This window comes from Lynx rufus, unplaced genomic scaffold (assembly GCF_022079265.1).
Source record: "Lynx rufus isolate CCGP_SWC_20201006 ecotype Redwood Valley unplaced genomic scaffold, mLynRuf1.p SCAF_10, whole genome shotgun sequence".
NCBI lineage: Eukaryota > Metazoa > Chordata > Mammalia > Carnivora > Felidae > Lynx > Lynx rufus.
This window is the reverse complement of record NW_025814824.1, coordinates 58,084,570-58,102,329: the sequence shown is the minus strand read 5'-3', so window position 1 is coordinate 58,102,329 and position 17,760 is coordinate 58,084,570. Positions and strand designations below refer to the sequence as shown.

Here is a 17,760-nt window from a genome sequence, read left to right as displayed (position 1 = left end):
TTAGCATGCTACTTCATGCTCTGTCTCTGCCTTCCTCTCTGGTTACTTCTGTACTGGCTAGCCATACTGAACATTCTGCAGTTTCTTGACAACACTGCTGTCTTTTGCCAGTTACCTCTCCGTAGCACCCAGTGCCTAGCAGTATCATAGAAAGATGATACTCTGTATATTGTACGGTGATTTGCTTTTGTTTCTTTTTCATAGCATATACTTTTTGGAGGTAGGAAACCATGTGTATCTTCTTGGTTTAGTGCCTGTCACAGAATAGACATTTATATGTAAGGGAAGAATGAGGCAGTGAAACTGAAAACCAGACACGTGGTCTGAAGCACATGGTCTTCTTCAATGTAAGGATAAGCACATTCACAAACCTTAACTTCCAAAGGTGGTTCACTCCACAGCACAGTGGAACAAGTGATGCTCATGATGTCCATGGTTAAAAATGCTGCAGATTTGAGCATATTTACATATGATGAAGGGAATTAACCTACAATCAAGCCAAGCATTTAAAACATGCAGTCATTTGCTTTGGGGCTTGTGATCATATCCTTTATTCTTAAGAAGGTTGCTAGGTTTGTGTTGAATAGAGCTGAGGTGTCTGCAGACTCTTCTTTTGTATACCTATGGTCACTATAGAAGTTTTGCTGCAAGTGTTCTGCAATCTCTCGTCTTCTTTGCATGATCATATAGGAGGTTAATTAAAAAATAGAATGAAAAAATATTAGTCTTAGTCCAGATGGACACTAATCTTTCTATACTTAAGATATATGATTTTATGTCAGGTTTTCTTAACATGAAGTCTTATCTGTCCTTTAGGGTTTTAGAATCAATACCAAGAGAAAAGCTATTAATAGGTATTATACGGGAAACACAGGAAAGGTTTTGCATTTTTGAACAGTGCTGTTTTGCCTTTTAAAAAAGTTTTTTTTTAAGAGAGATCCATTGCCAGAGGCAACCTTTGCCATCCTTATATTTGTTTTGATGTTTAAGATTAATTTTTAATTTCTTTCCAATCTCTGCTAACACAAATATTTAGAAAACCCAGACTGTCCTTCATAGACATGATTCTCCACATTGGTGCGGCTAGCCATGAACTATCCTTTTCTTCTCCCTCTTTTTCCCAGATATCTCCCGGGGCCAATTCAGCACCTCTACCTGGCCATCCTAACAAGGTGATTTGTGAAAGGGTGAAACTTCAGAGCCTGTTCCCTCTCCTCCCAAGTGATCAGAATACTACCGTTCAAGAGGATGCTCACTTCAAAGCTTTCTTCCAGGTTCTTATATATTTACCCTTTCCCTACATAGGGCTGAAAGTCACCGATACATTTTAGGTTGTTTTTAGGAAGGCTTGAAACAAAATTCTCAATATCTTCTTCTTATTTTCTATTGTATGTGGGAATAAGTATTCTTCTTAGAGGCCTTCTTCAATATAACTTAGCCAGCTTTTCTGAAGAATGTTTGTCTTCTCTTGAGCTGCTGTTTATTGTTTGACCACTTAATATTCTTTTTTTTTTTTTTAATCTGTGGTATCAATCACTTGTGCTAATAGGCCACATTCTATAGGAAAGTAGAAGATATTACAGATATGTGAAATTGTGTAGGAATGGAAAAATGGAAGCATGCAAGATATTTTTTAAAGCCATTACTACTTATTTGTTTATTGCCTAGAGTTTGATAGTGATGTAAATTTCAGAAAGAAAACATGTTTCCGTACCTTCTATCACTTTTGAACCTGTGGATAAAATATTAAAATTTTTGTTATATGTAAAATGAAAATAAATTAAGGCAAGGACTATCATTAGTTTATTGACAAGATTGCTAGGATGTGCTCAAATAAATTACTGGCTACTAAATTTCCAATCCATTACTGCTAGAGAAGCATGTTTTATAATGGAAGTCAGTATTTTTATTACCGAATGGAAACTAGTTGTAGAATTGCTTCTGCGTTTTAGGGTTGTGGGCCAAGGTATGTATTTGTATATGTGTATATAAATCTGAGGTAGTGAGAGTCGCTTATCAAAACTTGGATTTTGGATAGAGCCATTTTTCTGTTTGTGTGGAAGTGGTAGGTTGGAGCTTAGGACTAGTTCTGAAAGAGAAATGCTTGTGTGATACATTAAATTGAAGATATGAAATTTCTGAGAATAGCTTTTTAGGTGATCCAGGGCTCTGCAATCTGATATTCCTTGGAATTTGTGCCAGGTTCTCTGCTTTGCATGTATTGTCTCCTTTGTTTTTAATCCTCCTAACAACACACCAGTCGTGGATGATTTTCTAGATGAAGAAATAGGCTCAGAAAAACTCTGAGATGCCCTGTTACATAGCTAGTTATTGGCAGAGCAGAGACTTAAATTCACCTTTTGCTATTTCTTGTCTCTACTACAGCAATACCACCTGTAGAAATCAACAACTATTTCTGTAAACACAACACAGTATGTTAAGAGACATAGCTATCTGTATTGAATTAAATGGCATATTGACTACTGTTCTTGATACAGTTGGTCTGCAGTAGCTTGATATTTAGTAGCAAACCAGTATAGCTAAGGAAGAAATTGACTTAGTACCTTCCCTGCTGCCACCACTAAACAATTATATGACACTTAATTTGTTTTCTAGACTTCTTTGTGTCTCTCGGCATTAAGTCAGTATTAACTTTAAACTCAAGGAGTTGCTGGCAAATGGAGTAAATTTAAACACGTTTTAAAAATGAAACAAAAAAGAGCCAGTTCCATTTGAGTGTTGCAGAAAGGTGAAAGATATTATTGTTAAATTTTTATTTATATCTCTAAACTTAAATCTTACTTTTTTCTAACTTTAAAACAAGGCCCTCAGTATACTTGGCTCCCAGGGAACTCTGCCCACTTTTTGGCCTACCATTGTTCTGCATGAAGCAAAGTAAATCCTTCTCATATCCCCTTTGAGATACTGTCAGAGACCTTCAGCTAATTCTGATAATAAAATTGGGTGTGATTTCTTATTCCAGTTTTGCTTTTCTCAGCCCTAGAATATTTACTTTCCATGTGAAAAGGAGAAATCTCCCCATTTCTTATTCTCAGAGTTATTCTTTTAATGTGTTATGTTTTCTTGGCTTTCCCCCAAGTTCCTTCCCTCCTAGCTTTTTTACTTTTCCTTCCCTTTGGAACACTCCGTTTTAAACAGATTCACCTACCTCTTACATTTTTTTCTTAAAGTATCCTTATCTTAGCTGAAACTAGTCTCTTTTTGGAGGACATCATTTTCCCTGCAGCCTTGTGTAGGAGTAAAAAAGAACTGTTGATTTTTCCTACTCCATACATGGGGATTGAGTATGTATCTAGTAAGTGGGATGGTCATAGAGGACATAGAAGTGTTTGATATTCCCCTGGGTCTTTGTTTCCAACCACCAGTTGTCTTTTAAGAAACATCTCATCCTGTTTTGGGCTATATTTGTTTTTCATCTCCACTCTTTAGCAGTTTTGTCACTGTCCTTGTTTATTAAAAACTTTTGTGTTTTGCTCCTTTTTTACTTGTTTTAGTCAAAATCTTTCAAATTCTGCATGCTCTTTTAATTTTTAAAATTATGAAATAATTCATATATGAAAGTTACAATGTATAAAGCAGACACATGTATAGTTAAAAAAAAAAAAAAACCCCACCGTGCGTCTTAAGAAGTCAGCCATTCCCTATACTTTCGAGGTCTTCATATGACCTTCCATCTATCTACCTGCTGTCTGATACTTGTGCCTTGGGTAAAACTCTTGAGTTTTGTGTTTAGTATCCCTTTGTTTCTCTGTGTGGTTTCATCACATGCAGTATCCTTCAAACAGTATCACTATACTGTTTACTTTCTGAACTTAATATAAATATTATCATACTTTGTATTTTGTCATTTTGAGACTCATCCATAATGATGCTTGTAGCCATGTATGTAGTTGATTCATTTTTCTTTTAGTGTTTCATTTATATGAATATGCTGTAGTTTATTCCCTCTCTTTTTGATCGACATTTCCAGTAGTTTACAGTTTTTTACTGTTATCACAAGCAGTAGTGTTGCCATGAATATTCTCATATCCCTTTCCCAGTGTATATTGAGTTGATATTTTAATTTCTGTGAAAATGATGACTTTGTATATTTGTCAGTCTGAGTTTTCTTACAGAAGAAACGTACATGTGTGGGCATATTTGCATCTCTATAAAAATTAGTCTATATTTAACATTAGAATCAAAGGTACTCCCTATAGTTTTAGAAATTTAAAATTAAGGTATAATTAACATACAGTAAAATTCACCCTTTTGGTGTACAAGTCTGTGACGTTCGATGAATACATACAGATGTGGAACCACCATCTCAAACAAGACAATAGAACACTTTCATCTCCCCCAAAACTCCCTCTTGTCTCTCTCAGCCCCTTACAGTTTTAAAATTAAGTTTCTGTGCCATCAATCAATCCATTGATTGTGATTGTAGATAGTGTGCTTTCATAAAACAGATGCATTGTAGGGAACTTAGATTTCATGTCTAGCACACCCCTTGGTTTCAAGGGTGTATGCATGTATCCTAATGATAGCTGTCTGATACTTTATTTTGTAAATTTACAAAAGTTAATTAGGTGATTGAAATTTTCATGATTGATACACAGAGAAATAGACTAGGTTTCTGAAAGAGAAGACTAATTATTGTAAAAAAAAAAAAATCTCTTCTCCAACAAATTTATAGACAGTAAAAATTCCAGCCAAAATATTAGAATTTTAATGATTTTAGAAACCTTATAGAGTTATTCTAAATTCATAAGAAAGATTTTCAAAGAAAATACAGAGGGGAAAAAACCTTTTTTGAAAATTGTTGTAACGGGCAATATGCCATAATAGATACTAAATCCTATTACAAAGAAATAACTCCATGTCACTGAGCTCCTTGTTGTTAAACACAGTGGATGTTTTTCAGTCCCCATCTTGCTTGACCTTTTAGTTGAATCCTTGCTCCATTTCACCGAGCCTTCTATCACCACACTCCATCCACTGTCTCATGAACTACTCAGCATGAAATATTTTTTAGAGTTCAATATTGGACCTTCTTTTCACTGTATAAGTTGTTTGGGGAAATTTTGTCCATGTCTGTATCTTCATTAACCTACCATCTATCTGTATACCAAAAATTCCTTAAATTTCTAGTCTCTGGACTTGAGCTGTCTGCAGAACAGCTCTACCTGGTTATCTCAGAGGGATCCCTTGATTTCAAATTGTTCTTATTATCTTCTCCGTTTTCATTGGTTTCGTACTTATGCTTCAGATTTTTTATTTTAACCATTGATTTGTGTTTACAGCTTAAAATTATTACAGTCAGATTCATGATACATAAAATCGAGTGCTTTGGTGGAACTAACATTTGAAAACAAATTACACCATCAAGGTAATGTTTTTGTGAACCAATGAATGATGCTTTGTGTGATTAAACATTAAGAAAAAAAATAGAACATAAGGTCATTAATATATTCTTAAAAAATTAGCCATTCAGGCCTCCCTAAACCCAGGAAGCCACTCCTGGACTAGCAGTTATGGCCAGTGGTAGTAACATCATTTTCACACAATATTGAATTCTACTCATTATGATAGGACTGCAATGCTATATGACTAGAATCCCTTTCGAAGCACTCACTGCACATATTTCATGAAAATACACTAACTTGAACAATATCAAAAAGCAAAAGTTCTGATTTTTTTTTTTTTTGATGTATGCTTTTGAAAATACAGTATTCAAAGCCTTTTTCCCCTCTGTAGCTACAAGTAAGATAACATCCCAGGAAGATGTACTGGTAGTGTGGTTATGAGTTTAGATTTTATTCTGAAATATTTTGAGCTGAGGAATAGCAGAGCTATACATTGAAGTCCAATGTGAATTATGTGAAACAGGACTATACATTGTGTAGTTCAAGGGCAGTGTAATCATTCAGTTGTCTTTGGTTCATCTTGACTAATAGAAACACATTAATCTGGATGTAGTTTAAACAAAGACTTCAGATTGTAGAAAATTAAATGAGAATATTTAGAGATCTTTTCTTAAGCCATATTGTGTGATTCAAATATGAATTGTTAATTTCCTGCTTTTCCTTGCTTATATCCTTCCTTTGCAAAAACAAAACAAAACAAGAGTCTTGTCTTGATGGATATTCTTTATTACCAAATTGCTTTATATGAAGTGTTTTAGTTTCTTAAGTACTTTCACATCTATTAAAATGGAATTCAGGGGTTCCTGGGTGGCTCAGTCGGTTAAGCATCTGACTTTGGCTCAGGTCATGATCTCACAGCTTGTGAGTTTGGAGCCCCCGCATCGGGCTTTGTGGTGCCAGCTCAGAGCCTGGAGCCTGCTTGGGATTCTGTGTCTCCCTCTCTCTCTGTCCCTCCCCTACTCACATGCTCTCTCTCAAAAATAAATAAACATTAAAAAAAAAAAAGGTAAAATGAATGGAATTCAGTGTTTTCTCTGTCTGGGCCATTTAAATTTAGCGTTTATTTCTTAATTGTGAAATGAGAAATTTTATCTTTTGCCAAAGATAGTTAAGGCAAGTAGAGAAAGTCTGGGAGTTTAAAAAGAGAATTAGGGATTCTTTTCTTTTTTTTTTTTTTTTTTTTTTTAAGTTTATTTTTGCTAGAGAGGGAGGGGCAGAGAGCAGAGACAGAGAATCCCAAGCAGGCTCCATGAACTCCCAATCCATGAGGTTATGACCTGAGCCGAAATCAAGAGTTGGACACTTAACCAATTGAGCCACCCAGGCACTTCCGAAATGGGGACTCTAAGTCATGCTGTGCTTATTTGTAAGAGATGAAAAATAGTCTTGAATGATAAGTGGAGGGAAAGGACCATATTATTGTGTCAATTTACCCCCACCTGTCTAGCCCCTCCCAGTTGCCACCTTGCTACTTTGAGAAGAGGTCCATGAGGCTCACTACTGGTAGCTGAAGTCAGAGCCATTTCAGTTTCCAGTTTTTATCTACAACTTGGAATCTGTTTCCACTTTGGGAAAAGTTGGTCTCCACAGGATCTCGCTTTATCTCCAAGACTTGCTGATTGAGATGTATAAATTTAATTTTATTAGATAACATTTCTTTTTACATAATTATATATAAATATATGATATCTATATAAGAATATGTATTTTATGTATGTATATATATACATGCATATGTGTTGCATGTGTGTACATATTTCTTTTACCATAACATTTTGATTTTAATGACTTTATTTTTTTTTTTTTTTAACGTTTATTCTTGAGACAGAAAGAGACAGAGCATGAACGGGGGAGGGGCAGAGAGAGAGGGAGACACAGAATCGGAAGCAGGCTCCAGGCTCTGAACCATCAGCCCAGAGCCTGACGCGGGGCTCGAACTCACAGACCGTGAGATCGTGACCCGGACTGAAGTCGGATGCTCACCCGACTGAGCCACCCAGGCGCCCCTGATTTTAATGACTTTAGACTTGCTTTTGGAATCGTGCAATGCATTTTTATGTCTCCAGGGTTGTTTTCACTTCTAATGATGATATTTTGGTTATAAAGATGATTTGGTGTTGGGACACCTGGGTGGCTCAGTCTGTTAAGCGTCCTACTTCAGCTCAAGTTATGATCTCGTGGTTCATGATTTTGAGCCCCACGTTGGGCTCTGTGTTGACAGCTCTGAGCCTGGAGCCTGCTTCAGATTCCCTCTCTCTCTTCCCTTCCCCCACTTGTGTTCCGTTTCTTTCTCTCTGTCAAAAATAAATACTTAGAAAAATTTTAAGGTGATTTGGTTTAATAGAGGTGTAATTCATTTTATCAGATGTTTAATACCAAGTATAAAAGCTAGCAAGCTAGATTTCTTTTGTTCTTCTTCCTTTCCTCCCTCTCTTGCCTCCCTTGATCCCTAAATCTGCACCAGTATTCTGTACCAAAACGGATAGTACTTGTGCCTCATTTGAATCAACTTCTGGAACTTTCTAAAGTCAGCCCACTGGCACAGAGTCAACAAGGAAAAAAGGGAAATTCTTCCACTGAAAATTGAAAAAGTAAATTTCTCTTTTATGGCGAGTCTATCCTTCGGGACTTTTGCTAAGAGAGTCCCTTAACTTGTTTTGGTAGTTCTCAAAGTGTAGTCCCACACCAGCAGCAGCAACCATCACCCAAGATTGTGTTACAAATGAAGATTCTTGGGCCCTGATCCAAAATTTCTTAATCAGAGACTGAAGAGCAGGCCGAACAATCTGGTGTTGCTGACACTTGCAGAAGTAGAAGAACCACTGTCCAAGGTCAGGGGAGTGTTCCTCCAGATTCTGCTGTGCATTCACCTCTGCCAAGAGAATTTGTAGCAGCATAATTCTGGACCAGTTTCTATATTAATTTCTAAGCTTAGAGCCTCATAGGCAACCTCTGTGGGTAATAAAAAAAAATTGAACCCTAAACTTGGTGTTCAGGAGCTAACCTGTGGTTTGAATTCTCGGGATAAATCTCTTCTTCAATTTCCAGTCCAGTCCAGAGTAGATCTGTTTTCTTATTGATTCTCCATGCCAGTGGGCTTTTTCTAGTCTTCCCCCCCCCCTTTTTTAAATGTTTATTTATTTTTGAGAGAAAGAGACAGAGCATGAGCGAGGGAAGGGCAGAGAGAAAGGGAGACACACAATCTGAAGCTCGCTCCAGGCTCCCGACATGGGGCTTGAACCCACAAACCATGAGATCATGACCTGAGCCGAAGTCAGACTCACAACCCACTGAGCCACCCAGCCGCCCCACTAGTCTTCCCTTTTATTGCAAGTATAGTACTTGGGAAACTTTGGCTCTTTGCAGGGTTCAGTGAGTGATAAGGCCATAGCTTCTGTGTCCCACCCCAAGATAAAAACACCAAATCTGGTTTTTGGTTTTCCCCTTTGTTTCTGGTCCTTGGTAGTTTCCCTTTTTTTCTGAGTTCATTGTTACATTTAAAAACTATTTTTGTTGGGACACCTGGGTGGCTCAGTCTGGTTAAGCATCTGACTCTTGATTTTGCTCCAGTCATGCTCTCACGGTTCAGTTCATGGGTTCAAGCCTTGCGTCTGGGTCTGCGCTGACAGCATGGACCTGCTTGGGATTCTCTCTCCCTCTCTCTCTCTCTGCTACCCCTCCCCGCTTTCACATTTGCTCTCTCTCGATCTCTCGATCTCTCTCAATATAAATAAACTTAAAAAATATTTTTGTTGTATTTAAGCCATTATTTCTAGATGTTTCTATTAGGATTTTTACATTTAGTCCATGCTTTTGTCAAAACAAGTCTTTATACTTAATTTACCAAAGTTTACAGTACTTACATATTTTTTTCTGTAACTACAATGGTGATCTTTCACGCCTTGTCTAGGTTGATTATAAAATTGAAAACCAGTGAACAGTCTCCATAGTGTTAGGAGTATCTGTCTGTTATAGTCATTTCAGGACTAAGTAGCATGTTGGCCCATGGAGGAGAAGATATAATCTTCTACCTGTTCTACTCCAGGGATGCTTTAGGTGACAAAATGATAATGGATTTGTTTTAGTCTTTGTTTTTCCTAGACTCTGGTTACCTTTCAGAAAAAAAATTTTTAACGTTTATTTTTTATTTTTGAGAGACAGAGCATGGGCAGGGGAGGGGGCAGAGAGAGAGGGAGACACAGTATCCCCAGCAGACTCCAGGCTCTGAGCTGTCAGCACAGAGCCCCATGCGGGGCTCAAACCCAGGAGCCGTGAGATCATGACTTTAGCCGAAGTCCAGTGCTTAACCGATTGAGCCACCCAGGCACCCCTGGTTACCTTTTATACTTCCTATGACAGAATAACCATGTGCTTAAGTTTTGTAAGAACTTCCAAGTTCTCAGTCGTACTGTTTTTGAACTCATATTATTTAGAGTATATTTCTTGGAGTCCTCTAGCTTGTTCTAATTGGAATAGTTACTTTTCAGTCCTGAGATGTCTTTTCATTGCACTTCTGAGTTACTGTTCATTGGATCCTCTGTGTGTGTCTGTGTCCTCAAATAAAAGCACACACATGTGTGCACACATAAAATCAATCAAGTAAAATTTTTTAAAGATGTGTGAGAAGCATCTTTGAACCTTTATATATCTGGCAAGTCTTTCCTTTTGCCTTCACAGTAGATTAGTAGTTAGGTTGGAGTATAAAATTCTAGGTTCAATATTTGCCCTCAGCATTTTTAGCATCTTTTGTTTTCTGAGGGAATGCTAATCTAATTCTTGTTTCTTTGTAGGTTATTCCTACTTCCCTTTTCTGGAAACTGAGGATATTTTTGGAATTCTTAGAGTACTAAAATTGATGAGGAATGTGATGAAACCATGTTGTATATATGTAGTAAACTAACTTCTTAATACTTCCCTGTCTTTAAATATCCATTTTGGTTTTCTATTACTTTGAGTAAAATAGGAAGAGTTATTACCTTAGAACTAATGAATAGCTCACTTCCCTCCACTTCCTATTCTTTGTCTCCTCTTTTTCACTAATGTGAATCTATCACAGCACACAGAAGAGATAGGGAACTTTCCCAGTCACCTTGTCTCTTAAAAACAATGCATTTGCAGTTTGTTTTTGTGGGTTTGTACCATTCCCCTCCATTTTGGGCAGTGACTTTTTAGAATTCAAAGTCCCTATCATAGCTTGCATTAAGCTTCGCAGTATAAGATACATATATGAAAACTGAAGATCGTGATTGGTTACTAGCGTTTGGTAGTTTAAAAAAAAAAAGTCAAATTTGGTTGACCAACTGGAGATCACTTATTTCTAGTGCTTCTGTATAGTTAATGTATGACTTTGCCAGGTATTGATCATTCTGCTTTGTTTTAATCAAAATATCTACATTTCATTGGTATTTTTGAAGTTTTAGGGTTATCAGAACATAACTGATTTTCTTCTTAAAATCAAAAGATAAAAACAAACATACTTTTAATAGCAAGCACCATTAAATCTAGGGAGAAAATAAGGTGTTTCTTTATGGTTCTGAAAACTATTTACTATTTTAATTATAATGATAAATTTGAATTATCCTTTTTAAAGTTTATTTATTTATTTTGAGAGAGAGAAAGAGAGAGAATCTGCACACGAGCCAGAGAAGGGCAGAGAAAGAATTCCAAGCAGGCTTCGCACTGTCAGCGCAGAGCCTGACGCAGGGCTCAGTCTCACAGTGAAATCATGACCTGAGACGAAATCAAGAGTCAGATGCTTAACTGACTGAGCCACCCAGGCATCCTGAATTATAATATTTTTAAATATAGAAAGACAGTGACATCGTTTTTGGAACACCTCTGCTTAATAATGTGGAATGATCAAAAGTAACCATTTAGGAATTTGCTTTATTTTTATCAGTTTAGTTAATTCTTGTTTATCTCTTTAAATCTAATGTTGTAGTATTGTAGCCCCATATACTCTTTTGCTAATCCGATTTTTTTTGTGCTGGCAGCAGGCACCAATTATTTTGCACCCAAAAGTGCTCTAATGACCAAGTAATTAGAACTTGAAGGAGTAGATTTGAGATAAGAGAGGTTCTCTTAGAAAATAGACATTGGTGGGGCGCCTGGGTGGCGCAGTCGGTTAAGCGTCCGACTTCAGCCAGGTCACGATCTCGCGGTCTGTGAGTTCGAGCCCCGCGTCGGGCTCTGTGCTGATGGCTCGGAGCCTGGAGCCTGTTTCCGATTCTGTGTCTCCCTCTCTCTCTGCCCCTCCCCCGTTCATGCTCTGTCTCTCTCTGTCCCAAAAATAAATAAACGTTGAAAAAAAAAAATTAAAAAAAAAAAAAAAGAAAAAAAAGAAAATAGACATTGGTTAGCCAGACATTGGTTAACTTGAAATTTTGATAGTTTCTGTGAGACTGGATGGGAAAATTCTATGGAGAATCCTAGAGAGTTACTAATTCAACTAAGGGATCCATACCAATTTTATAGCTAGTGATGCTGTGATCCTTGAAAACTCAATGTGTAACAGGTACAGGTTTTGAATTATTCACCACTCCCACGATTTACCTGAAACTCTGTGTCTTCCTCAAAATGCTGTAATGTTCTCGTTAAGAACTAATGATCTAGATCAGTTGACTCTTTATCTGTTTCATAAAAATGTTACTTTATTCCTCTAACCCTTATTAAAGAAAATGTAATGACCTTAAATAGTGGGAATAAAGAAGCAGAAGGGTGTTATTTAGAATCAAGTCAAGGGCCTACTAAAATTATTCCCCCTCCTCAGCTGATCTCACAGATGAGAACTGATCTCTAAAAATGTAACTTAACTGATGGGGGAACATAGTGGAATTGGTTTGGGGTTTTAAATAAATGGTCAAGTTCCATACAATTGTTTATTGCCTTATTGTTCATCTTAAATGTCCATGAGTTTTATGATGACTTTTTTTTTTTTTTTCAACGTTTATTTATTTTTGGGACAGAGAGAGACAGAGCATGAACGGGGGAGGGGCAGAGAGAGAGGGAGACACAGAATCGGAAACAGGCTCCAGGCTCTGAGCCATCAGCCCAGAGCCCGATGCGGGGCTCGAAATCACGGACTGTGAGATCGTGACCTGGCTGAAGTCGGACGCTTAACCGACTGCGCCACCCAGGCGCCCCTATGATGACTTTTAAGAAACAGATTTTACTTTCCATTTGATACTTACTGTGTATCTCCCTTCCCCTATTCAGCCTCTTTTTTCTTTAAAGATATTTAATTTGGGTTGACAGCATGTTTTTCCCCTCCTTTACTCTTTAAGGTAAATATGTTTAAACGCCTGTGCGTATATAGTAATGCAAAATCCTTAAAAGGTCTCATTAAGTTGATTGATTTTGTTGCATTGGCAGAGTGAAGATAGTCCGAGTCCCAAGAGACAGCGCCTCTCTCATTCAGTCTTTGATTATACATCAGCATCACCAGCTCCCTCACCACCAATGCGACCATGGGAGATGACATCAAATAGGCAGCCCCCTTCAGTTCGATCAAGCCAACATCACTTCTCAGGGGAACGATGCAACACACCTGCACGCAACAGAAGAAGGTTAGTTGATTACAATGTATTTCTTAAATTCTCTTCCATTGATAGATTTTTTTTTTTATGTCAAAAAGCATTTTTTCTATAGGCATTTTATAAACATTGATACACATTCACATGAAGAAGGTGACATTATTTATAGACTTCCACACAAGATCATGAGAGTTCATTTAGCTTATGGTTGACAGGTGAAGAAATTCAAAGAGGCTAAAGTGATTTACCTAAAATCAATCCATGCCATCATATATGCATTCAGCTACTTTATGGTTTAAGGTGTTTTGTAGGCTAGCCTACAATCCTGATTACAGAAAAATGAATTTTATAGCTCACAACTGTAATGAAATACAGAAATCCTAGAAATGAGATACTCTTTTTTAGTCCATTCCTATTTCTTGTGTATCCTTAAGGCAATTGGGAACTTAATTAGGTTTCTTATAAAACCGTGGAGCCTCTAGTACAAAAGAGTGACTGAAGTTTACTTCAGTGCTCAGTCCTCTCTCTCATGGGACTTGGCCCCTGTCTTTCTTTCCTGGGGGAATGTATTTCTTCTGAGCTTCTTCCTCTTTAGTTGTGGCCTGAGTACATACATTTCTTATTCAGGGAAATCGTGAATCCTTGGAGTGAGGCAGCTGTTTGCATGTCCAGTATGTTGGTAATCTAAGAAATATTGAAGGTCTGGAGTTAGGAAGGTGTTATGGACTGAATGTGTCTTCTCAAAATTCATAGTTGAAGCCCTAATTCTCCAGTGTGGCTGTATTTGGAGATGGGGTCTCTAAGGAAGTAACTAAGGTTGAATGAAGTCATAAGGGTGGGGCCCCCAATCCAATAGGATTGGTGCCCTTATAAGAAGAGACACCAGAAAGCTCACTCGGTCTGGCATGTAAGGACAGTGAAAAAGGTGGTCATCCTGCAAACCAGGAAGAGAGCTCTCACCAGAAACCAGCCATGCTGACATCTTGATCTTGGACTTTCAGTCTCCAGAACAATGAGAAAATTAATTTTTGTTGTTTAAGCCACCTAGTCTGTGGTATTTTGTTATGGCAGCCCTAGGAAACTAATAATGAAGGATCTTAAAACTACCATTCTTTGTTCTAAATGAGACAAAATAAACCTGTTTCTGAGTTATGTTCTGTTGAGACCCTAAGACTTTCACATTACCTGGTGCGTTTTTACCTAATTTTATGGGAATGTTTAAAATAATGTATGTCAACCAGGTAAAATATTTTATAGCTGTTAAATACAGTAGCTGAGACAATATGGTTGGTTGTTTCAGGGTTACAACCTGAGCATCTACTGTAATCTTTCCTATTGTTTTATGGTGGAATGTGTCATGCTTTCAAAAGAACCTGTAAAACAAGCATACACTTAAAAGGGTAACACACGGGGCGCCTGGGTGGCTCAGTCGGTTGAGCGTCCAACTTCAGCCCAGGTCATGATCTCACGTTCCGTGAGTTCGAGCCCTGTGTCGGGCTCTGTGCTGACAGCTCGGAGCCCGGAGCCTGTTTCAGATTCTGTGTCTCCCTCTCTCTCTGCCCCTCCCCCGTTCATGTTCTCTCTCTGTCTCAAAAATAAATAAACATTAAAAAAAAAAATTAAAAAAAAAAAAAAGGTAACACACAAGTGTATCAACACCCAGGTTAAAATAAAACGTTGTTACTACTTCACAAGACCCTATTCATCCTTCCTAAAGGATAAACCCTGTCCTGTGATTTGACGACATTCCTTTAATACTTTCTAATACTTATGAATGTATTCTAAAATGATGTAATTTTAGTTTTTGCTAATTTTACTTTCATTTAAATGTATTCATTTTTTACTTTGTTTCCTAAGCATTCTATTTTTAATGTGGGTAGCAGTAGTTCTCCATTATATTGATATGCCATTATTTATGTTTCTATCTACTACTGAGTAATGGTGATGTTCAGTTTCTTACTATTATAAAGAGTGTTATTAGCAACCTTTCATGTACACATTTCCTTGTGTACATGTGGAAACATGTCAATAGTGTATAAGCCTAGGAGTAAAGGCTCTGGGCCAGCAAGGGAATGTCAGAAGTGTCTGTTCCAGATGGTAGTGGTAACTAGCTGTGGGTTCTAAAATTGAAGAGAAGCTTTGTGCTCTAAGGTCATGGAAACACAAAGGGGAAGGATAGGGAGCAGTTAACCTGGAAAACTTAACTATGGGCTTATCCTGCCCAGCAGTCTATTAGGATTCCTTACTCCATTCTCCCTTTGATATTTTATTGTAGGCTAGCTAATACACTTAGTTGCCAGATATCCTCCCAGAAGCAGGCCGTGCAAGTAGATGTAATATCCAACAACAGTCTAACGTAATTTCAGATACAAAATGAAAGAAGGACGCTAAACTCAATAAAACAAAGAACTTGAAGAAACCGTTAATAGAACACACAGAATTTTTGAGTAAGTGTAACATGAGAGAGATGCAAGAAGATACTATATCCATAAAAATCAACTAGAAACCTTACTTGGTAGAATTTAGAATTAGTAAATATGTAGAAAAGGTGTCCTAGTTTCTGGAAGATCAAGTGGAGAAATTTTCCCAGATATAGTGTGAAAGGCAAAATGAAGTGTGGATAAAAAAAAGTTTAAATATAGAGACCGAGCCATCAGTTCTAAGTATGTCTAATAATATTTTCAGATGGAGACAATTGAAGGGACCTCTTAAAAAAAATTTTTTTTAAGTTTATTTATTTATTTTAAGAGAGAGAGTGTGAGCAGGGAAGGGGCAGAGAGAGAGAGAATCCCCAGTGCAGGGGCTCAATCCCATGACCACGAGATCATGACCTGAGCTGAAACCAAGAGTCAGGATGCTTAACCAACTGAATCACCCCGGCGCTCCTCATGGGGGGCCCTTTTTATTCTATTTGTCTTTTTTTTTTTTAATTTTTAAATTTTATTTAAATCTAAGTTAACATATAGTGTAATAATGATTTCAGGAGTAGAATTTAGTGATAAATTGCTTCTGTAATAATAAACCCAGTGCTCATCCCAACAAGTGCCCTCCTTAATACCCATCACTCATTTAACCCATCCACCCACCCCCCTCCAGCAACCCTCAGTTCTTTGTATTTAAGAGTCTCTTGTGGTTTCCCCTATGTTTGGGACCTTTCTAAAGAAATAATGCAAAATTATTTCCCAGAATGTAAGAAAGACTGAGTTTTGAACAGGATTTGAACTTTCAGAACATACATGAAGGACAAATAAAAAATTGACAAATATTCCAAGACAGAAACTTTTTTGAGTTCTGCTAGCTTCCTTATCATCTACGTGTAAAGCCAAAACATAAAAACATTTCAAATATTCAAAGACAAAATTGACCAGCAAGAAATCCTCCTTGAAAGAATTATTAAAAATTATAGTCTCCCTAGGAAGCAGAAGAATAAATGCAAGAACTGTAATTCAAGACCATTGGTTGGCAAAGGAAACAATGACATGCTTTTAAGTCTGAAGAAGGTCTGTTTAAAAAAGAGAAAGAAGGTGGCTCAGTAGGTTAAGCATTCAACTCTTGGTTTCAGGTCAGGTCCCGATCTCACAGTTTGTGAGTTCAAGCCCCACATTGGGCTTCACGCTGATAGCTTGGACCCTGCTTGGGATCCTCTCCTTCTCTCTCTGCCCCTCCCCTGCTAGTGTGCATGGTCTCTCTCTCTCTCTCTCTCAAAATAAATGAACTTCAAAAAGACTAAAAAAGAGAAAGAGGGGTGCTTGGGCATATCAGTCAGCTAAGCATCTGACTCTTGATTTTGGCTCAGGTCATGATCTCCCCGTTTATGAGATTGAGCCATGTGTTGGGCTCTGCACTGACAGCATGGAGCCTGCTTGGGGCTCTCTCTCCCTCTCACTCTGCCCTTCTCCCTCCTGCTTGCACACGTGCTCTCTCTCTCTCTTAAATAAGTAAACATTTAAAAAAATACAAAAGAAATATGGAAAAGATCTGCATATGAGATGGGGACAGAGAGAGAAGAGTGTATTAAGGGTAATTACTAGGAGAAATACAGAATGTATAGCTTCTACACATTGAAACAGATAGTATATCTAGAAAACTCCATCTAACAAAAGGCAGGTAAAGAGGAGGGAACAGCTTTGGGCTATTTACAGTTGATACACCTAAAATAAAATGACAGTACGATAAAGTCAACTGAAAGAAATATTTGTCCATATTTTATCATTTCTTATTTCTAGATTTTCCAGTTCTGCTTCCTAAATACTCTGTCACAAAGACATACCTACCATTTAACGAGGGGCCATATAGTGAAGATACAGAGACATACATGTCAGCATGAGGACTTGGATCTTAATTTGTGTTTAGTGTGAATGCTGTTGAAATTATTTTTGAGTAGAGAAGTGAGAACAAGTGGCAACAACAGAATAGAACAATAATAAAAGGGGACCTTAAAGTTTGTGTATAGGTTGAATACATTTTCAGGAGATGAATGATCTGAGCACATACATTCTATTTTGATTTTAAGGTACATATTTTTTCCCATGTTAACATCTAGTAAGGGCTTAGAATTGATGGTATATCATAGTTTAATTAGCAACTTTTCCTCTTTTTAGTGATACATAAAACAGTCCTTTATTTTACTTTTTTAAGATTTTCTTTTTAAGTAATCTCTACACCCAGTGTGGGACTCAAACTCACAACCCCAAGATCAAGAGTTCCTCACGTTCCACCAACTGAGCCAGCCAGGCGCCTCATAATACAGTCCTTTAAAATATCTGTACAGATACAAAAGATATGTGCATACACATGAGTTA

General features: G+C 37.4%; 1 protein-coding gene across 3 annotated transcripts in view; it reads left to right on the top strand.

Moving 5' to 3' along the window:
- Positions 1-17,760, top strand: part of RNF38 (ring finger protein 38) — a 131,049-nt gene that overhangs the window by 87,410 nt on the left and 25,879 nt on the right. For 2 of the 3 annotated variants that reach the window (XM_047066338.1, XM_047066341.1), the window contains one exon: positions 12,798-12,991. In XM_047066338.1, the coding sequence (XP_046922294.1) occupies positions 12,885-12,991 (107 nt within the window). In that variant the 5' untranslated portion in view covers positions 12,798-12,884. Of the gene's footprint in view, positions 1-1,124; positions 1,275-12,797; positions 12,992-17,760 lie in introns of all 3 variants that reach the window. The other variant, XM_047066333.1, reaches the window with a different exon arrangement.